Source organism: Oncorhynchus nerka, linkage group LG22, assembly GCF_034236695.1.
Source record: "Oncorhynchus nerka isolate Pitt River linkage group LG22, Oner_Uvic_2.0, whole genome shotgun sequence".
NCBI lineage: Eukaryota > Metazoa > Chordata > Actinopteri > Salmoniformes > Salmonidae > Oncorhynchus > Oncorhynchus nerka.
This window is the reverse complement of record NC_088417.1, coordinates 39,001,686-39,023,079: the sequence shown is the minus strand read 5'-3', so window position 1 is coordinate 39,023,079 and position 21,394 is coordinate 39,001,686. Positions and strand designations below refer to the sequence as shown.

General features: G+C 42.5%; 2 protein-coding genes across 4 annotated transcripts in view; one reads left to right on the top strand and one right to left on the bottom strand.

The window, feature by feature from the left end:
- Nucleotides 1-15,090, bottom strand: part of LOC115105152 (acyl-CoA dehydrogenase family, member 11) — a 68,796-nt gene extending 53,706 nt beyond the window's left edge. Inside the window, exons 1-12 of the mRNA XM_029626819.2 lie at nucleotides 14,821-15,090; nucleotides 14,617-14,716; nucleotides 12,336-12,461; nucleotides 12,000-12,161; nucleotides 11,711-11,875; nucleotides 11,395-11,536; nucleotides 11,056-11,177; nucleotides 3,207-3,313; nucleotides 2,984-3,098; nucleotides 2,508-2,585; nucleotides 2,118-2,256; nucleotides 1,530-1,637 (exon numbers count right to left, since the gene is read on the bottom strand). Of these exons, the coding sequence (XP_029482679.1) occupies nucleotides 1,530-1,637; nucleotides 2,118-2,256; nucleotides 2,508-2,585; nucleotides 2,984-3,098; nucleotides 3,207-3,313; nucleotides 11,056-11,177; nucleotides 11,395-11,536; nucleotides 11,711-11,875; nucleotides 12,000-12,161; nucleotides 12,336-12,461; nucleotides 14,617-14,716; nucleotides 14,821-14,948 (1,492 nt within the window). The 5' untranslated portion in view covers nucleotides 14,949-15,090. The remainder of the gene's footprint in view (nucleotides 1-1,529; nucleotides 1,638-2,117; nucleotides 2,257-2,507; nucleotides 2,586-2,983; nucleotides 3,099-3,206; nucleotides 3,314-11,055; nucleotides 11,178-11,394; nucleotides 11,537-11,710; nucleotides 11,876-11,999; nucleotides 12,162-12,335; nucleotides 12,462-14,616; nucleotides 14,717-14,820) is intronic.
- On the top strand, nucleotides 14,713-21,066 carry LOC115105153 (ubiquitin-like modifier-activating enzyme 5). Of its 3 annotated transcripts, XM_029626821.2 has the most exons (13): nucleotides 14,713-14,810; nucleotides 15,423-15,605; nucleotides 15,759-15,804; nucleotides 15,991-16,080; nucleotides 16,215-16,324; nucleotides 16,562-16,648; nucleotides 17,019-17,103; nucleotides 17,213-17,317; nucleotides 17,816-17,943; nucleotides 18,194-18,329; nucleotides 19,228-19,306; nucleotides 19,402-19,508; nucleotides 19,886-21,066. In XM_029626821.2, exons 2-13 carry the CDS (start codon nucleotides 15,427-15,429, stop codon nucleotides 19,967-19,969), a joined length of 1,236 nt encoding a protein of 411 aa, XP_029482681.1. In that variant the 5' UTR covers nucleotides 14,713-14,810; nucleotides 15,423-15,426; the 3' UTR covers nucleotides 19,970-21,066. The 3 variants fall into 3 exon arrangements, with proteins under 3 accessions (XP_029482681.1, XP_029482680.1, XP_029482682.1); XM_029626820.2 differs by lacking the exon at nucleotides 14,713-14,810 and having other exon boundaries at nucleotides 15,301-15,605; XM_029626822.2 differs by lacking the exons at nucleotides 14,713-14,810; nucleotides 15,423-15,605; nucleotides 15,759-15,804 and having other exon boundaries at nucleotides 15,991-16,075.
- The last annotated feature ends 328 nt before the right edge of the window (nucleotides 21,067-21,394 follow it).

Sequence of the window (21,394 nt, the reverse complement as noted above, 5' to 3'; positions counted from 1 at the left end):
GGCCAAACCCTCCCTAACCCGGACGACGCAGGGCCAATTGTGTGCCGCACCATGGGCCTCCCGGTCGCGGCCGTCTGCGACAGAGCCTGGACTCGAACCCAGAATCTCTGGTGGCACAGCTAGCACTGTGATGCAGTGCCTTAGACCACTGTGCCACCCAGGAGGCCGTCATTCCTATTTCTGACGCAGATCGCACTGCAAGTCCTGCCTCTCCCATCTCCTCATTGGTTTATAGAAGCAGGTACCCACGTGCCATCTCCTCATTGGTTATACCCCTCGTGGGTGATTTGAAAAGACAAACTTTGTTGCCGGTCATCGTGGTAATACTATGAAAGACCTTGTGCATTTCAGGCAAAATAACAACTCAATGTTTATATCCCAGGACAAATTAGCTAGCAACAGCAAGCTAGCTAAATAGGACAAATTAGCTAGCAACAGCAAGCTAGCTAAATAGGACAAATTAGCTAGCAAAAGTGCAAGCAAGCTAGCTAAATTGCTATACATGTTTAATTCTTTTCGACTTGTCCCCAAATTAATATAATTGGTTCAGAGTTTGTTTTGATATTTTAACCTGCGTGTCGTGATCACGTCTGGTGTGGGGGACAAAATAAATGTATGCACGCACGCAGCCGGTTTGGGTTCCGTGTTAGCAACGCAACACTCGTTGGCGGGCGTGAGCAGTGTGGGTGCAATAATTGAATAATATGCATTTCTAAATGTATTTTACAGGCTGTACTCAGCCTGTAACACCACTATGTTGAGGTATAACTAGACCCTCAAAGAAAGGTCTTATGATATATGTAATGTACTGTCTGAAATAACAAAATGTTAAAGCCTAATAAGGCTGGTGGAACTGCTCATAAGAGGGTTCTAGGAAGAACCATCCAAAGATAAAAGGGTTCTCGGTAGAACCCTTCATAGGCGGTTCTAGGAAGAACATTTAGATGATAAAATGGTTCTTGGTAGAACCATTTATAGAGGGTTTTAGGCAGAACCCTTCATAGAGGGTTCTAGGTAGAACCATATACAGGGAGTTCTTTGAAGAACCCTACATACAGGGTTCACCCCAGCACCAAAAATGGTTCCCCTGTGGGGACAAACTGAAGAACCCTGTACGGTTCTACTTAGCACCTTTTTTCTTCTTCTAATAGTGTACTTTCCAAAGGGTCATGTGTGGTGAACGTACTGCCACAAAATGGCTGCCATTTAAGCATGTCACTAGTCTATTTATGAGTAAGAGAGCTTTCCTAGCCTCCTGTCGAAATTATAAATCAAAACTTAATTAAAAAGAAGGAGGAGCGAATTCATTTAAGAGTGCATATTTGTGGCACAAGGGATGAGTTATCACCATATAATGTTTGGCGACCTTTACTAACTTTATTAATGCGATCCATCACGTCATATCGTCTTGTGCTACGTGAACTGACACGACTAGGATGAAGCAGAGCCTTATATAGAGATACATGAATACACAGCAGGGATATAGTGTAGCCATATATTAAAGCATGGCCCTGGGCCTGAGGGCGTACCTGTCATACAGAAGCAGGAGCGGATCTGTCCACTGAGCAGGGGCTGGAGCCACTCTCTCTTCTGCTCCTCAGTACCAAACATGTGGAGGACCTCCATGTTCCCGGTGTCTGTAGGGGCAAACACAACCATAGATCTAGGAATTATCCAATGACACCATCATATCAATGCAACCTAATTTATAAATCATTTGTACACTGCAACTTGACCACAACTAAGCCCCAAAATAAACTGCTTATTTAAAGAACACTCATTTCATACCTTGATTACATTGAGACACGATCACACACTGTATGCCTCTTTTTATTCATAGGAATACTTGGGAACAGATTTCCTAACTTAAACACATTTGTTTTTCTCAATTCCTGGTGATTTTACAGTCCGATGTTATAACTCATCATGACTTAATTTATGACATAATAATTACGTAAACATGAAGCATGATTCACATCATTAGATAAGATACATATATTAATCATGAATGGCTCCGAACATGAAAATCATCTACCTGGTGCATCAGCCTGGTGCATCAGCAAAAGACTATCAGACAGTAACTTCAACAGGCTTAGTCAGTGGTGACCATGCCTTACCAGGGGCCTGGCAGTTGAAGAGGTCGGGGGCGTAGAGGCATCGTCCCGTTTCCTCTGCGATGTGGGCGTAGTCTAGCTGACTGAGACCGCTTACTGCCGGCAGGAAGAGGTTCCAAAGCCCCGCCTCTCTGGCCTTCGCCTAGGGGGGGGGGGGGGACATCTTAAATGACCTCTGAACTCAAACACCGCTCTAGGGTGGAGTTTCCCCGTTGGTACAGATTAGGATCAGCTTCCCCTCCCCCAATCCTAACCTTAAGCATTAATGGGGGTAAATGCTAAACTGACCCAAGATCAATGTCTAGGGGCAACTTCACCTTATTCCGCAAACACTCTACAAGAGCTGACCATCAAAAAACACCAACATCACCCCCCCACCATGTCCTTCCTTACCTTCAAATCCTCTATCACCTGCGGGGGGTGCCATCTCTGGGGCGAGTGGGCGTGTTTAGAGTAGTACTCTGATACTTCCTGGGGGAAAACAGTCAGTCATCCACTGGTGAATATACAAAGCGTGGACTAATTCAGGAGGTTGCAACTTCACAATACAGTACATTTCAGACAGAAATGTATAATGCCCACAGAAGAGACCGACTCAATGAGGATATGGAATCTTCAGCTCTTCTACAAGCGCTTGTCTTATATCCGCCGTGGTTTCCATTTAATACGTCCCAGATGCTCTTTATGAGGCATGTGACAGAATGAACAATTTTGTCTCTTTGTTGACGGATGTAAGTGTGAGTGCACTTAGCTTGCTCCCTCCGGCACTCTCTGTACCTCATTACCCTGACCGCCACTCTGACTCATACAGTGCCCTGTAATTCCTCCTTCTGTCTTCTCTGCTCTTGACCCCTGACCTTTCAACTGACCTGCTGAGCAGGAAGCACGTGTTGTTTCATGAACTCTGTGACCTGCTGGTGGACAGCCTGGCCTTTAGCAGTCTGGAGGAACAGTCTGGCATCAGCAGGGCCCGACCTGGAGGGGCTACAAACAGCCAGACACGCACAAACATACCATTTCACACCATATTACATACAGGCACTAGTATGAGATGATAAGACTGTAGTTTTAGTATCATGTCAACCAACATACTTCTCTGCAATCTGCAGCCCAACCTGGGCCAACGGCTCCACACTCTGGCCAAACTGGGCAGCATTGGGAGCACTGGCATTGCCCAGGAGGTGGCGCGCATAGATCCCCTATAACAGAGAGAGAGAGAGAGAGTGAGCGAGAGAGAGAAGGGGTTACAGACATACACACAGAGACAAGATCTTCTGTGAGCAGAGACAGTCTAGAGAAATATCTCAGTCCTAGGAAGTCCTCTATTAGTAAGATAGTATTATCAGCAAGAAAGAGGCAAAATGGTGTCAAAGACAGATGAAAGCTGATTGATGAAAAATAATGATTTGTATAGATCATAACACAGGAGTCTGCTTTGGTTTGCTGTGTTCAGGTACAGAATAAAGAATGAAAGCAGATAAGACAAAGTGTGTGTGTGTGTAGTGTGTCTTGATGAGATAGATGAGAATGTGGACCTGGGAATAGTTTGAGCTCATTAGCTGCCTCTTCAGCCGAACAGTGCCAAAGAGATGACAAGTAGAGAGATACAGAGAGAGAGAGAGAGAGAGAGAGAGAGCATCAAAAAACGGTTACTGTGTGTGTGTGCGTGTGTGTGTGTGTGCGCGCGCATATGCGTGTTCCTTCATTTACACCAGTCCATTTGGCATTTCAATGGCCATCATGTGCCATCAGTGAAAAGGTGCATCTTATCTAGTGGTGTAAAGTACTTAAGTAAAAATACTTTCAAGTACTAATAAGTCGTTTTGGGGGGGTATCTGTACTTTAATATTTATATTTTTGACCATTTTTACTTCACCAGATTCCTAAAGAAAATAATGTACTTTTTACTCCATACATTTCCCTGACACCCAAAAGTACTCATTACATGTTGAATGCTTAGCAGGACAGGAAAATTGACAAATTCACACACTTATCCAGCGAACATCCCTGGTCATCCCTATTGCCTCTGATCTGGCGGACTCACTAAACACAAATGCTTCATTTGTAGAGATGTCTGATTGTTGGAGTGTGCACTTGGCTATCTATAAATAAAATAGAGCTGTAAATTATTTATATTTTTACTTTGATATTTAAGTATATTTTAGCAATTACATTTACTTTTGATTACTTACAACCTCACCCTAATCGCATCAGTCTACGTTAGCTAAACCGCCCCGTGGAAGGGACACCGATCCGGAAGAAGTTTTAAGTAAAAAGAGAATTTCCCAAGACATAGACATATCTGATATTAGCAGAAAGCTTAAATTCCTGTTAATCTAACTGCACTGTCCAATTTACAGTAGCTATTACAGTGAAAGCATACCATGCTATTATTTGTGGAGAGTGCACAATTTTGAATAAACAAATTAGGCACATTTGGGAAGTCTTGATTCAAAACTTTTAACAGAAATGCATTAGTTCATTGGATCAGTCTAAAACTTTACACATACACTGATGCCATCTACTGGCCAAAATCTAAATTGTGCCTGGGATGGAATAATACATTATGGCCTTTCTCTTGCATTTCAAAGATGATGGTACAAAAAAAATACGAAAGAACGGCTTTTTTTTTCTTTGTATTATCTTTTACCAAATCTGTCGTATTATATTCTACTACATTCCTTTCACATTTCCATAAACTTCAAAGTGTTTCCTTTCAAATGGTACCAAGAACATGCATATCCTTGCTTCAGGGCCTGAGCTACAGGCAGTTAGATTTGGGTATGTCATTTTAGGCGAAAATTGAAAAAAAGGGGCTAATCTTTAAGAGTTTTTTTTTTTTTTTCAATTTAAAGTTTCTTAAAGTTCTTGTTTTTCAATCAACCAACAAAACACATTCCACATTCACAGATGTGACAGGCTTTAAAAAAATAAAAAGTCAAAAAATAATAATACATTTGAAAAAATTAAAATACAATTAAAATGAATGATAAAGTCAAATAAAAGCATTTATTTTTCTTAATCTATATATTTTCCTTGGTACCTGTATATACATACATACATACGCACATATACATACACACACACATACGTACTCAAAAACTAAATTAAAATAAAAACACACACACAACAAAAAAAAACATACCACTTGCAGCAGCACTATCAAGGTTCTTATCAGCTATTTCAAGCATTCGCTGAGACGATGGGCCAATAATTCGTTTTTAGGTTTTACAGTACCTTACACAAAATGTATCTGCGCATTTCCCTAGTCACCCCGTTCACTCTGTCCAGTTTGAAATATAGTTGAATAGTGGGGACCAGAGTCTATCAAACTTGGGCTGTCTCTTGTGGAGGTCATAAGTGAGCTTTTCAAGAGGAAGGAAGTCAACAATCTGGTCAATCCACATTTTAAATGTAGGGGGGGTATTAGAGGCCCACAATAGAAGAATACATTTCTTAGCAAAGTATGTAATAGTCATAAGCAAATTTTCTCTGTCAGGATCAAGAACAAAGTCCTGCTGGGCATTAAGAAGATAGATACATGGGGTCATATCAAACTGTACCTCTAGTATTTTCTGTGCAGCGGTATGTACAGATTGCCAGAATCTGGCAATCTCCCTACAGCTCCAAAATACATGCATATAGGTTCCACATTCAGAGGTACATCTTTTACAGTTAGGAGACATATCCATTTTCATTCTATGGAGTCTCAAAGGAGTATAATAAAATTTGTACAAAAATGTGTAATTAGATTCTTTCATTTTTACACTGGTAGAGGAGCAGTATACCTTGTCGCAAACCTCCGCCCATAACTCATCACTAATAGTCAGACCAAGGTCATTTTCCCAGATTATTTTCAAAGGAGTAAAGGAGGAGCTTCCTTTCTCAGAAAGGAGTCTATAGATGCAAGATATTTTGCCTTTAATGGATTGTGCTGTGACAAGAAGGGTTTCAACTTCGTTCAACTGAGTTCTAAACCTCCTCTTGGAGGTAAATGAGGAAATGACATGTCTAATTTGAAGATATTTAAAAAAAAATGGGATCTTGGCACATCGAATTCACTGCAGAGCTCTTGAAAGGATTTCAGTGTAGTGGTTTTCTGATGAAATAGGTCTGAAAAGGTCCTGATTCCTAGAGTATGCCAAAGATTAAAGTTGGCATCCCTCAGGGCTTTTGGCAAGTCTGGGTTGCCTACTATAGGTGAGTGAGAACATATTTGGGAGGAAATGCCCAGGTATTTCTTACAGTCCCTCCACGCTAGTAGGGTGCTGTAAATCACAAAGGATTTGGCTATGTTGCCCACTTCACTAAAGTTATTAATGAATATAATTGAGCTTAAGGGCAATGAACCACAGGATTGGGCTTCTATCTGAATCCACGTTGACTCTTGTCTGTTTGTGATCCATGTTAGCATGTTGCAGATTTGGGCAGACCAGTAGTACAATTGAAGGGAGGGAAGGGCAAGGCCACCTTTAGATTCGGGTTTTGATAAAGTGGAAAACTTGATCCTAGGTTTTTTATTGCCCCATATAAATTTGGTGATGCTTTGGTTAGTTGTTTTGAAGAAGGAAACTGGGAGATAGCATGGGAGCATCTGAAATAAGTAGTTCAGTCTAGGGAGGACGTTCATACGGATTACATTAATTCTTCCTACTAAGCTAATTGGGAGGGAGATCCAGGTTTGGAGATTGTTCTTGATTCGATCCAGGAGTGGAAGATAATTTTCCTTAAAAAGGCTATTCAGATCTGGTGTTATGAAGATCCCGAGGTATTGAAACCCCTGTGTTTTCCATTGGAAAGGACAAAGTGTCTTCATAGAGCTGGTGAGTGTAATATTGAGAGGGCAGACAGTGGATTTGTTAAAATTGATCTTATAACCTGAGAACTTGCCATACTGGGCAATTGTGTCTAAAATGAGAGGGAGGGATTTCTCAGGGTTGGATATGTAGAGCAAGACATCATCCGCGTAAAGCGAAATCTTGCCACCTGCAGAAACACCCATAATACTTGGATTGCTCCTTATCAGCTCTGCCAGAGGCTCCGCCCCCAACAAGTAGAGCAGCGGGGACAGCGAGCACCCTTGTCTTGTGCCCCGCTCCAGAGGGAATCTGTCAGAGTTCAGTCCATTAGTAGTCACCATGGCATTTGGATGAGAGTATAGTGATTTGATCCATTTAATAAAATTTGGGCCCATATTGAACTTTTCTAAGACTGAAAACAGAAAGCTCCACTCCATCCTGTCAAACGCCTTCTCAGCATCCAGTGAAGCCAGCAGGACAGGGGTCTTTTGTGCGTTTACTTGATCAATAATATCAAAAAGACGGCGAATGTTATCAGAAGAGTATCTGTCTCTAATAAATCCAGTTTGGTCCGCTTTTATTATTTTGGGAAGAAGAGTGTTTAGTCTTATGGCGAGCAATTTGGTAATTATTTTATAGTCGAAATCCAACAAGCTTATGGGCCGGAAGGACGAGCAGGATAGGGGTCCTTGTCCTTTTTTAGCAACACTGTAATGCGAGCTGTGTGCATTGAGTCTGGGAGAACTCCGTTTTTGCAAAAATCCTCCAGCATTGGCATGAAGATAGGGCTGAGCTGGGGCCAAAAAGCTTTATAGAACTCTCTGGAGAATCCATCTGGGCCTGGGGACTTATTAGGTGGCATGGAGGTAATTGCCTCCAGGATCTCCTCAGGAGTGAAGGGGGAGTTGAGATCTTCCTGGTCGGTCTCTGATAGTTTAGGTAGCGAGATTCCCTCTAGGAAAGAGTGGAGTTCTGCCTCCGTGTGTTTTCTCTCAGAGGTATATAGTTTGCAGTAAAAATCATGGAAAGTTAAATTGATATTTTTTGGGTCATATGTGACCTCGTCCTCTGCTGTTCGGATAGCCATGATTGTACGCTCTGACTGCTCCTTTTTTAATTGGTAAGCAAGCAATCTACTGGGCCTATTGCTATACTCATGGTATTTCTGTTTAGTAAAGAAAACTTTTTTTTTTATCTCCCGAGTGTAGTCCAAATTCAGTTTGGCTTTGGCTGCTTTAAGATGACTCCAGGAAGTGCTGTCTAGGGATTGTTTATGTATTTTTTCACAGCATTCCAGCTCCCTCTCAAGATCTAGCCTGTGTGCTTCCATTGCTTTTTCTTAGAGGAAGCATATGCAATTAGATGACCTCTTAGTGTGGCTTTAGCAGCGTCCCACATTGTGGCCGGAGAAACAGGGGAATCTTTATTGTCTTGTGTGTAGTTGTCTATCCATGTAGTTACTAATGTATGGAACTCGTCATTTGATAGCATGGAGGTGTTGAATTTCCAGCTCTTTGACCTCGGGATGTTTTTGCAGAGGTCAAAGCGGAGGTGGACAAAGGCGTGATCTGAAAGTGCTATGGGTCCGATTGTACAAGTGGCTGAATTTATGAAACTCTTTGGGATAAAAATGTAATCTATACGGGAGTAGGTGTTATGGACATTAGAGTAGTATGTATAGTCCATAGATGAGCTATTATTCTCTCTCCAGATATCTATCAGCCCCATCTCTTTAGTAAGAGAGTTCAACATCTTTGCAGATCTAGGATTTGTGGTGGGGACTTGAGATGATTTGTCTAGGGTTGGGTTAAGGGTACAATTAAAATCTCCGGCCACCACACCAAAGGAGACACAATGCTCATTGAACAGGGTTATAATTTTTGACATGAAGGCAGGAGTATCTGTGTTAGGGGCGTATATGTTTAATATAGTAATTGGTTGACCATATAGTGACCCAGTTATCAAAATAAATCTCCCGTCCGGATCAGATATGTTTTTGTCTATTATGAATGGAACATTTTTATGGATAAGTATGGCTGTGCCTCTACTGTTTGATTTGAAAGATGAGAAATAAACCTGTCCCACCCAAGCTCTGCGGAGTTTGGCATGTTCAGCATCACAGAGGTGTGTCTCTTGTAATAGCGCATGCTTTTTTAGAGCACATAGTATCTTTTTCCGTTTTATTGCATGCCCTAGACCATGGCAGTTCCATGTCAATAGATTTAAGGTACTAGTCATCGTCATCGAGCAGTAATCGAACTTTAGTGCAAGTCATCGCTGGGTAAAAGTGGATAGTAATTACAGCTGCGTTCACATAAAAGGAAAATAAATGGTGTACATAAAATAATAATCTCTGAACACCCCAGCCGAGTTCCCAAACAACTCGACACATCCCGTTGGATCTATTACCCCCCCGCTCAGTCTCAATTCTGTGTTCCGAATAAAACAAAACCGGGAACAGTTAGCAACGCACAACGTCTCCCTCGCCCCACCAAAGAAATGCCTCATCCTCTCCACCCCGCATTGAGTAAGTAACACAGTTGCCCTCGTCCAGACCTCAGTAAAAGAGGGGAGAAAAATAAAATCAATAGCCCAGCCTACATATACCTACCCAAGGGACATAGGGAACCCCAGGTAATAATAGCAACAACAACAAAAAAACAGGGAAATAAAAGTAGGCTGAAACATTAGTAGGCCTAGGTTAGGCTATACAGCCCATCCCTCTCAGTTAAAGGAAAATAAATATAAATTGGACGGCTGTAATGACATTTAGGGGGTGGGTCTCTGGATATCGGCTATATGTCGTCTTACCTCCTTTAGTAATGGCATTAATCGCATTTAGTCATTGGTCTGTTTCTCATTGGCCAGGATTGTCTTTCAAAAAACGTTTTGCCTCTTCGGGAGTTTTGAAGTGTCGCAAGGCTCCTTGGTGAAGAATCCTGAGCTCGTTTGGGTATTTGAATCCCCTGAAGATGCCTCGGTCAATGGAGTATTTCTTCACTTCGTCAAATTCTCGGCGCTTTCGGCGTATTCCAGCTGACAGGTCCTGGTGTAAAGCGAGTTTGGCGTTTCCCACTGTGATGGTGTTGTTTTTCGCCGCCTGTAGGACTCGTTCCTGGTCGGTGAATCTCAGGAAACGTATGGTGATTGGGCGCGGTGGTTGTCTGGCTGCTGGTGGGGGCCTCAGTGCTCGGTGAGCTCTCTCGAGTTCTATGGGCCTGTCGGTGGGCAGGTGGAGCCACTCGGGAAGTTTGTCTTGCAGGTAGCGGATCAGTGGCATGTTTCCTCTTCTTTTCGCCCAGATTGAATAGAACACAATTATTCCTTCGCCCCCTGTTTTCCAGGTCCTCTGTTTTCTCTTCCAGATGCTCGATTTTCTTTTTAGCATATGCTATTGTTTCCATGGCATCTGTCAATAAGTTTTCCATGGATAGGATTCGCCCCTCTGCCTCGTCCAGGCGCCCGCGTTTATGGTTATCTTGTTGTTGATGTCAGGCAATGCGTTTTCCAGGATTGTCACCTTGCCCCCTATCGCACTGAGCTGAGAGTTAATGGCATCTAATTTGGTGTTTAGTTCTGTACGTTGGGATCTCAACTCAGAGAGGATGTCTTCGACAGAGTGCGAGGTTGGCATTCGTTGTGCCTCGTGGGGGAGCGGGTTCTCTTGCTCCTGGCTAATGGCGCTAGTTTTTTCTGAAGCTAGCTTCTTCTTGGAGGCTTTTTCCGTCGCTAATACTCGAGTCCGGGTAAAAATGTCACCTGTAGTGTCGCCTTTTGTAGCCGCCATGACTTTTTCTTACTAAAGCTAAATGAGTGTGAACTTGGAATGGAGGTAAGATTAGGAATTGGAAACTACTTGTGCGGAGCTCTTAGTTCACGCGGCCATCTCGTTCAAGGGTCACGTGATCCCCTCCTTTAAGAGGTTTTAAGTATATTTAAAACCAAATACTTCTAGACTTTTACTCAAGTAGTATTTTACTGGCTGACCTTCACTTTTACTCGAGTTATTTTATATTTAGGTATCTTTACTTTTATCACCACTGATCTTATATTATCATATTATGTGTGTGTGTGTGTGTGTGTGTGTGTGTGTGTGTGAGAGAGACCGACAGAGAGAGAGAGAAAGAGAGTGTGAGCCAAACCTGAGCGATCCCTGCCATCTTAAAGACCGAGAGGGCCAGGTAGAAGTTGAGCTGATGCAGAGAAGATGGGATCTCTCGGCACCGGCAGTAGATGGAGATCAGGTCCTCAGGAGAAGGTATACCTGGCCATTTGGAAATAAATAGACAGAAGAAAAAAAAAAGAGAGAAAGTTCATCAATAGCATTACACAGATGAAAATCAAATCAGGGCACATAAAATCCAAGCTGTAGAGAACAGAGTAGGATTACGTTGCGTTCTTGCTTCATGGTTTAAGTTAGGGTTTAGAGCTCGTAAGCTGATCCTAGATCTGTGTCAGATATAAGAGCTCAGAGGTCATACCTTCCACACCCCTGAGGCTGCCCATGCAGCTGAGGAGGCTGAGGCCGCTGGGCAAATAGTTGGGCATCAGGAAGTAGGCCAGGTCTGCCATTGGCTGGCCCGTGGTGGAGAGCTCCCAGTCCAACACAGCCACCACACGAGCCTAGAGAGAAAGATAAAAATTTGTCTATTAGATATGCACACTTCAGTCATCCACTTTCTCTACAACATTAGTCTCATATACAATGAAAAACACTTTAGGAAAAGTGCTATAAAAATGCTAATATGTTTTACAGTATTATTACTGTTTAATGTAAGCTTCAAGCCATGTTTCAACCTCAGTAGGATGGAAAATCAGGTTGTCCACTCGAAAGTCCCCATGGACAAGGGCCACTTCATTGTCATTGGTGGGCAGGTTGCTCAACAGCCAATCAGAGAGCTTATCCATGACGGGAATTTCTTTGTGGGCAGCTGCTCTGTATTGCTTTGTCCAGGTAGACACCTTTTGGGTAATAAACGGTCAAAGTGAAAATTATATTTTAAGACCAAAGTGGGATGCAAATGGGAATAGAAAGGGGGTGGAATAAAAATGGAACGGGAATAAGTAGAGGATATCTATCTTCTACCTGTCTCTTGCAGTAGCCAGGCCCTTTCCCGTACCCCTCTAGGTCCATGGTGGTTAGGTCCAGGGAGTGAAGACGGGCCAGAACCTCCACTGCAGACACATACAAGGCTGCCCTCTCCGCTGCACTCACCCCTGGGAGCCTCAGGTCCTGAAATATACGCCCCTACACCACAGAGAGGGGAACACAATGATATCTGACCAAACGATATACAAAACGTAATACCGCGCTCATCAACCGGACATAACAGAGGGAGAGTTTGTGCGTAACTCCTACTACAGCTCAACGGTGCATTTTAAAGGCTCACACAAGTTTGTGCGCTGAGCAGCATTGACCTACTTGTACATGCTCCATCAGGTAGAACTCGGTTCCGATCACCTCTGCGTCAGTGCAGTGTAGCAGTGGCTGGGGTACTGGGAACCCAGCAGAGAACAGGGCCTTCTGCACTCGATATTCCCTGTCCACCTCGCACACAGAAGACAGAAAATGTGATCGGACAGCCCAACGGGGGGGTGACGCTAGTTTCTACTTCACAGTAGGGCCGTTTTGCAGAAATGCCTTCTTGAACATGTGAACTTTCATGTGCCTTAATTGCAAACTTGTATGGGATCCATAAATATCAATACAAATGTTAAATGACGAGCCTAGTTTAGCCAAGGAGAACGCACTGAGCTATAAATCAAATCAAACGTTATTGGTCACAGACACATTTAGCAGATGATATTTCAGGTGTAGCGAAATGCATTTTTTAAATATCTTTTTTTGATTGTTATTGTATTTTTTTAATGTAATAACACAAAAATGTTTTGGGCTAATAATGTAAGAAACAATAATACACACAAAAAAACTAAACACTGCAAAGTTGCTTAGGTGCTAGAAGCAGTGCTGCCATGTCTATATAGGGAGAAAGGCAGGATCCTTCCTGGCTAGCCATGATTGGCTGAGATAAGGGGAGGGGTATACCATGCGTTTATATGAGATGTTGAATGGGGGCGTAAACAAAGTAGAGCTCTCTAGCACTCAACACAATCTTTCAAGGACATTTTTTTCTCTTACTTGTCTCCTAAGTGGGATAACAAATGTATCAACTTTCACATGCACACAGTGTATGATATGCCATTTTGGCGCTCTGAAACTAAATGTTTGTAATAAAACATTTAAAAACTGTCGGGATTTTTCGACATAAGCCTCGGTTGGGACGGGCTGTCACAAATGTCAATGCTTCCAAATAAATAAAAGTAATGCATACATTACATAATGTACACAATCAAAAGCAATTTGTTGCGGTATTATTACTACATTCTCTAGTCTATCCCAAGCATTGACAAAACTGTAAAATAAAAAACAGCAAAAAAGCTGTAAAAACTAAGATATTTGTCCTCCGAAGAAGGGGGGTGGTGGAGGGGTTCATATTATTATATATATATTTTTAAATGTTAAACACTCCAGGGACCCGAGCTATAGACTGTTCTCTCTGCTTCCGCACGGCAAGCAGTACCCGTGCATCAAGTCTGACACCAACAGGCTCCTGAACAGATTCTATCCCCAAGCCATAAGACTGCTAAAATAGCTAACAAAAATTGCTACACGGATGATCTGCGTTAACCCTTGTATTTACATATTTATTTTTGCACTGTCTCCATGCACACTCACATGACTTTACATATATACGCACACTAACACACATATTTATCCTGATGCCTAGCAGTGGTGTAAAAATACTTTCAAGTACTAATAAGTCGTATTTTTGGAGTATCTGTACTTCACTATTTATATATATTTTTTACAACTTTTACTTCTACTTCACTACATTCCTAAAGAAAATAATAAACATTTTACTCCATACATTTTCCCTGACACCCAAAAGTACTCGTTACATTTTGAATGCTTAAAATGGTCCAATTCACACACTTATCAAGAGAACATCCCTGGTCATCTCTACTGTATCTGGTCTGCTTCATTTGTAAATGATGTCTCAGTGTTTTAAGTGTGCCCCTGGCTATACATTAAAAAAAAGGGAAAAAAAGAAAATAGTGCCGTCTGGTTTGCTTTATATATGGAATTTGAAATTATTTATACTTTTACTTTTAATACTTAAGTATATTTTAGCAAATATATTTACTTTTGATACTTAAGTATATTTAAAACCAAATATTTTTAGAATTTTACTGGATGATTTTCACTTTTACTTGAGTCATTTTCTATTAAGGTGTCTTCACTTTTACTAGATTATGAGAATTGGGTATTTTCTCCACCACTGATGCCTAGTCACCTTACTCCTATCCAGATCTACCTCTACCACTCAAGTAGCCTATCCCTGCACATTGGAAATATGGTCCCTGTATATAGCTTCTTACTTTCTCGTGTTTCACTTGTTTTTATTTCTCGTGTGTTTTGTTCTACCTTATGCTGTTTTTTTTAGTACTACATTGATATTGTGTTGGGTTTAGACCTTGCAAGGCATTTCACTGTACTTGTAACGTTAAACTTTGTCTCCCTCTACTGGAGAGAAATAATACAGCTAAAACAACTAAAACTGTGTCAAAGAGCACAGTGCCTTTTACTACTGTTCTTGCTCATTATTTATCTAATTATTGAGAAGGTTTTGCATCATAACTACCTTGTGAGCCCCTGGCAGAAGCATACCCGGCGGTTTCTTTCTCAGGACATAGCTGTCAGAAGGGGTCTGGATAAGGAAGGTGGGGTTGGATTGTCCAGCACTGGAATGATCAGACACGGAAGGCATGGACAGTGATTCACTCCATTTTACGAAGTATGCTCATTTCTATGGAACTGGAACACTTCAGATAAAAGGTGAGCATACCTGTATTGTCTGACAGTGAACCTGTCGTTGTTGGACACACCTCGTGTCTTTCCAGCCAGATATCGCTGAAGATTGACGGTGTTGAACCTGTGCTGCTCCCGAACAGGAGTTGCTGTTTGGTCTTCCATATTTCAGTGTGGATTAATTATTTGTCAAAGTCGTAAAATTGAACGAATTAGCTAATCTCGTACAATATGGAAAGTCGAATGGTGTCGTTTTGGTCAACGGAGGTGAGAGTCAGTGTTTTGCAGATCAAACTTTGCGCAATCCGCAGTTTTCTGTAAAACGTCGCTACAAAAGAGTGACTGAGCTCATCTCACAGATCGGTAAATGCACAGATTTGCTGATTGCACGCACTGGCCGATGGTCGAATTTTTAGATGCCGTAGAGATCATGTATTTATAGGACTTAAAAAACATTTTTACTCAACGCAGCTTGTTTCTGCCCGGACTGTATTTACAGAAACTCGGGTTGCCAGTTGATTCGAACTGTGTAGACGTGTACTAGCCCGTCGCTTGTGGTCTTTATGTGATTGTCAAGACTTTTCAATCCAGGCATTTTACACTTGAACAACGGAGTAGTGTGGCTTATTCTTTTTATAGAAACATGACCTCAATCGAAGAGCTGAAGCTGCGAGTGAGGGAGCTTGAGAATGAGTTGATCAAGTGTAAGCAAAAGCGATGTACGGCGATGTGTGCCGAGGAAGCTGCCGACAACAACCAACCTCATCACAGACCAAGGATCGACAAAATGAGTGCAGAAGTAGTGGATTCAAACCCTTACAGGTATATGTAGCTGTCGAAATCTAACTGCCGCAAATTGAGTCATTTGTGATCATGAATACATAAGAGAGTACATGATATGGTTGACACCCCAGAAATAAGGGCCACATACCGGCATATGGTGTAAACTGCTTACCTCGCGTTCTTACCTTGCAGTCGTCTGATGGCTTTGAAGCGAATGGGCATTGTTGAAGATTACGAGGTAAGATACAATCGTATGTTATATTGTTATCCGATACACATCGAAGGTTGCACAATGTCCCCAATATTCTGAGGCTTTCTATAAATCCCTATTGGAGGAGTCCTGAAATTCGGGCATTTTAAAACCCTACACCGATCTAATATGACAAAATGGGCATGCGTTTATTTATATTCTACTGTTAAACAGAAAATCAGGACGTTCACTGTAGCTGTGGTGGGTGTTGGAGGAGTTGGAAGTGTGACTGCAGAAATGCTCACAAGATGTGGCATTGGTAAGGTAATACAAACTTCACGTTACTAAATCAACATATCTTTATATCGTTCGTTTTCAACCTTGTGTTTCCGATGGACAATCAATGCAACAACGTACACCGAGTCATTCTGCCTTGTTGCCATCATCTCTTTACACAGCTCATCCTGTTTGACTATGACAAAGTGGAGCTGGCCAATATGAACAGGCTGTTCTTCCAGCCTCACCAGGCCGGCCTCAGCAAAGTAGAGGCAGCTGAACACACACTCAGGTACAGTAGTGACCTGAGGGGGCCACGTTCAGTAGGCAAACGTTGTGGAACGTTGCCAGAATAAAAATGTCATCAACATAAATCCTCATTCTACATGTCAGAGATGTTGGTCCTGCGTCATATATTTACATCTGAACATACCACAACATCGTGTCCTGCAAAACGTACCACTGGTCTGATTTATATTATGTAACGTCACGATAAGGTGCTTACATGTTTTTACGTTCGGTCAAACAGGAATATCAACCCAGATGTGCAGTTTGAGACCCACAACTACAACATCACCACCATGGAACATTTCGCACATTTCATGGATCGCATAAGGTGAGAACTTGTGTCCTCTCCTATCTCATAAGTGCAGTAATAATACTGCTTTTGTGGTCATTTCCGCAGAGCATTTTCAGTATTGAATTGCTCCACTGTGCTGTCCCATGACAGTGTTGCCTCTCAGTTCTCTGACTTTCAAGTTGATTTAAAAATTAAAAATAACTAATTGCATTACAGTATGACATTGGATGCTTTACTTTACGTGATGAGGACAACTGAAGAAAACACATACAGATCACACCAATAAATCTAGAAGGCGAGGTTGTTTTTGTTCAACTTTCAAGATCTACCATAACACATAACTTCTGAAATGTCCACGTGATCGCCACATGGTCATTCTGTTTCTAAGTACTCTGTGTTGTCTCAGTTATGGGGCGCTTCAGGAAGGAAAGGCCGTAGACCTGATTCTGAGTTGTGTGGACAACTTTGAGGCCCGGATGGCCATCAACGCAGTCAGTACTAAAATATATATATATACATCTCCCTCATTCCCTGACAATAAAACATACAGTATTGAGTTGAAGATCAGATGATGAATGTTGGTCATTTTCTCGTTCCTAGGCGTGTAACGAGCTGGGTCAGATCTGGATGGAGTCGGGTGTGAGCGAGAACGCTGTGTCTGGACACATCCAGCTCATCATCCCGGGGGAGACGGCCTGCTTCGCAGTACGTCACATCACACACTTAGGATGGGTCCCAAATGGCACCCTTTTCCCTATTTATGTCCAGGGCAAAACAATTATTTTGACCAGGGCCAATATGGCTCTTGTTAAAAGTAGGGCACTATATAGGAAAAAGGGTACCATTTCCAATATCACTGTTCTACTTAAAGACATGCTCTGGTACTTTGGCGACTACTAAGTCTCTTTTAAACCTTCTGCTTTGGGCTGGATGTGTCGATGTCTAGTTCATGTTTTACCTCAATTAGCCACGCAACCCCAGTTTGAAAGCGACAATGAGATTCAGCCCCTCGCCATTTGAGTGACAGCTAGCAAGTATCACACCCAGCAGAGCGAGAGCAATGTCGTGGCGCACACATCTGCACTTTTGGCTCGTGGGCACTACTTTCAGAACTACCGAAAAGTATACAAAAGTACCGGACAGTCCCTTTAATTGAAACGGATGGCACGTTGCAAACACAAGCTTTGATTGTCCCTGTGACAGTGTGCTCCTCCCCTGGTGGTGGCGGCCAACATTGATGAGAAGACCCTGAAGAGGGAGGGGGTGTGTGCTGCCAGCCTACCCACCACCATGGGTGTGGTGGCAGGGATCCTGGTCCAAAACGTCCTCAAGTAAGATCTGGGTTACATTTGCTTGTAAATGGGACCTGGGTCATATTCATTAGGCCCCACATGGAAGAAAACAGAAAGAAACAGAGGCACTATCAGAACTTATCCATTCAATAGGAAACACTTTGTTTTCTTTCGAGAAGCATTTTGCGACGGTGTGGCCTAATGAATACGACCCTGATCATAGCCCAACACAAAGACCCATAACGGGGTTGCCTATGAAGATATCCTAACAGTGGTTCATGGTCCTCAGGTACCTGTTGAAGTTTGGCACAGTCAGCCATTACCTGGGCTACAACGCCATGCAGGACTTCTTCCCCACTATGGCCATGAAGGCCAACCCCACATGTGATGACCACTACTGCAGGAAACAGCAGGACGACTATAAGGTGACTGACCAAGGAGGCCCTTTCCTCCTTTTTCTTTCTGTCTCTCTACTTCATATTATATTTCTTTACAGTTATTTACATATGTAATTGTATTGGTTAGTATTGAATTACGCTTTTGACTGCAAGTTCCAGAATGCCTTGCGACAGGAATGAGAGAGATAACGCGCCAGTTATGTGCAGGTGCAAAGTGATTAAGCTGACCTTTCCGCTAGCATCTTACCTGCATTGCTCTGTAGAATCTAAAGTTGTTAAATGTAACGTGAACAAGTATTACTAAAAAATAAGCTTTCATATCAAGCCCGACGTCCCGAGTCATTACTTTGAAGACAGTTAATCTAAAATTTGGTGCCGAATCCCGGGATATGAGCTGCGACGAAGAAGCGGCTAAAATGGCTGAGGAGAAACGTTGGCATGAAGCAGAAAGAATGAGACGAAAGCGGGGTACCATTCGAGGCGCCACAACGAGGATTTTGAATCAGATTGACGTGGAAATAGCCCAGTCAAATCCGGATTACCGATCACTTCAGTACATTGTTGGAATTGCTATCAGCTAAGGAGGACAGTTCGTTTGAACTTGATTGTGGAATTGAACAGTATTGAATTACGCTTTTGACTGCAAGTTCCAGAATCACCTTGCACCTGCACATAACAGACTCGTTCTCTCTCATTCCTGTCGCAAGGCATTCTGGAACTTGCAGTCAAAAGCGTAATTCAATACTAACCAATACAATTACATATGTAAATAACTGTAAATAAATATCTTTAGATACAGCTCAATGAATTAACTTAAACATTAACTCTGTAACACATTAAAGTTACAACACCCATCATGACCTGGGGTGTGTACAGGACGGGGTACAGTTGTAATTCAGTGGTGTGCGTACTTTGTGGTCCACAGAAGAAAGAGGCAGAGCGACCAAAAAAGATTGTAGAGAAGGTGGTGGAGGAGGAAGTGGTTCACGAGGAGAACGACTGGGGTGAGTGTAGCTGGAGCGTTGATATTGCCTCAATGTATTGTCCATAGCAAGTGATCCTGTCTAGGGACCATTACTGACCTATGTTGCTCTGTCAGGTATTGAGCTGGTGTCGGAGCAGACAGAAGAGGAACTCCATGCGGCTTCAGGCCCCGTCCCCGACCTCCCAGAAGGCATCACTGTGGCCTACACCATCCCTGAGAAGGTCAGTACCATACAAACCTCATAAAAAATACTATGATATTCTTTTTTTTTTTTTTGATGAACGCAGACAATGCATAGCCCCTTGAGGGTCATAACGCCTATCACAGGAGATTGGTGGCACCTTAATTGGGGAGCACTGGCTCGCGGTAATGACTGGAGCGGATTAGGTGGAATGGTATCAAACACATGGTTTCCGTTCCGGCCATTATTATGAGCCTCCTGTGATGACTTAAGTAGGCAAAGTTTGTTATAAGCTACTCTGTATGGTACAAACAAGCTAAGTCACTATTTCTGGGCCAGTGGAAGTAACCGGTACAACCTCAAGGAGGCATCTCAAGCCAGTTTGAACTAATAATGACCTCTGTCCTCCTTTTCCAGGAGACCGGGGCGTCAGGAGGGGAGACGGTGGAGGAAACAGAACAGAGTCTAGAAGAGCTGATGGCGCAGATGAGGAAGATGTAACCGGGACCAGGAAGACACCTCAACTATCAGACGACCATCATCATCGTCGTGCATCCGCGTATCTCCGCAACATTGCAGTGAACCTACCACCCCTTTTTTTAATAACGGAGCATTGACACCGTACAGTATACCCCCTGCAATGGAGCTTTGCATCTCCATGTTCTTAAATCAAGCACGATTTGTAATACCCACTATACGTACTACAGTATCAATACGACTTAATGCATGTACTTCTGCTCCTTTGACATGAAAGGGAATGCATTGCATGGTTGATGAACTCAAGTGCTGCTGTTTATGATCTTCATATTCCCCAAGGCTGTAAATTTACTAGTGTAAGCCTGTTCAATATGGAAGCATATAACTGTTGAAATTCAATTCGAATATCAGCATCGGAGAGCACAAACTGGACGCTGAAATGTATGTAATTATCTTAAATGAACTTTTGCTTGATGTAATGGACCAGGTACGTACAGATGTAAGCTATGTAAGTCATTATGCTTGTTGGCCGAGAGGAAATACTGTTGTAACACTCAGCGTTGAATAAGTAATTGCTGTTATGGATAGTCTCGGACCAACTATTACTACTGTATGGAATGCTAATTAATTAAATTGTTAATGCATTACATCCTTTCTTCTAAAACATTTTGAATGATGGCGAATGAGGTCTAATGTTTCTCTGCATGACAAACCTGCCTTAAATGTATCTGTTCCATGTCTAGCTCTGGTCCGCAGTGCGATAACGAGTGGCCTCTGCTACATGTTGTGGCGCTATGGGGCGGCAGAGTAGCCTAGTGGTTAGAGCATTGGACTAGTAACCGAAAGTTTGCAAGTTTAAATCCCCGAGCTGTACAAATCTGTCGTTCTGCCCCTGAACAAGGCAGTTAACCCACTGTTCCTAGGCCGTCATTGAAAATAAGAATTTGTTCTTAACTGACTTGCCTAGTTAAAGGTAAAACAAACACAAAAAAAATGGACCAGTGCTACTCTCAGCTGTTTAAACTGATATAGCTGAAACTGAAGCTTTCTCTGCTGAAACTGTACTGACTAACTCTCTGTTTCCACACTTTGTTTCAATAAAGTATTTATTAGCCAGTTGATTATAGTTTATGGTACTCCCTTAATTTTCTTACACAATGATGTGTGCCATTCAGAGGGTGAATGGGCAAGACAAAATATGTAAGTGCCTTTGATCGGGGTATGGTAGTAGGTGCAAGGCACACCGGTTTGTGTCAAGAACTGCAACTCTGCTAGGTTAACAACCACTTCCCGTGTTTATCAAGAATTGTCCACCACCCAAAGCACATCCAGCCAACTTGACACAACTGTGGGAAGCATTGGAGACAACATGGGCCAGCACAGGGATGCTTTCGACACCTTGTAGAGTCCATGCCTCGATGAATTGAGGCCGTTCTGAGGGCAAAATGG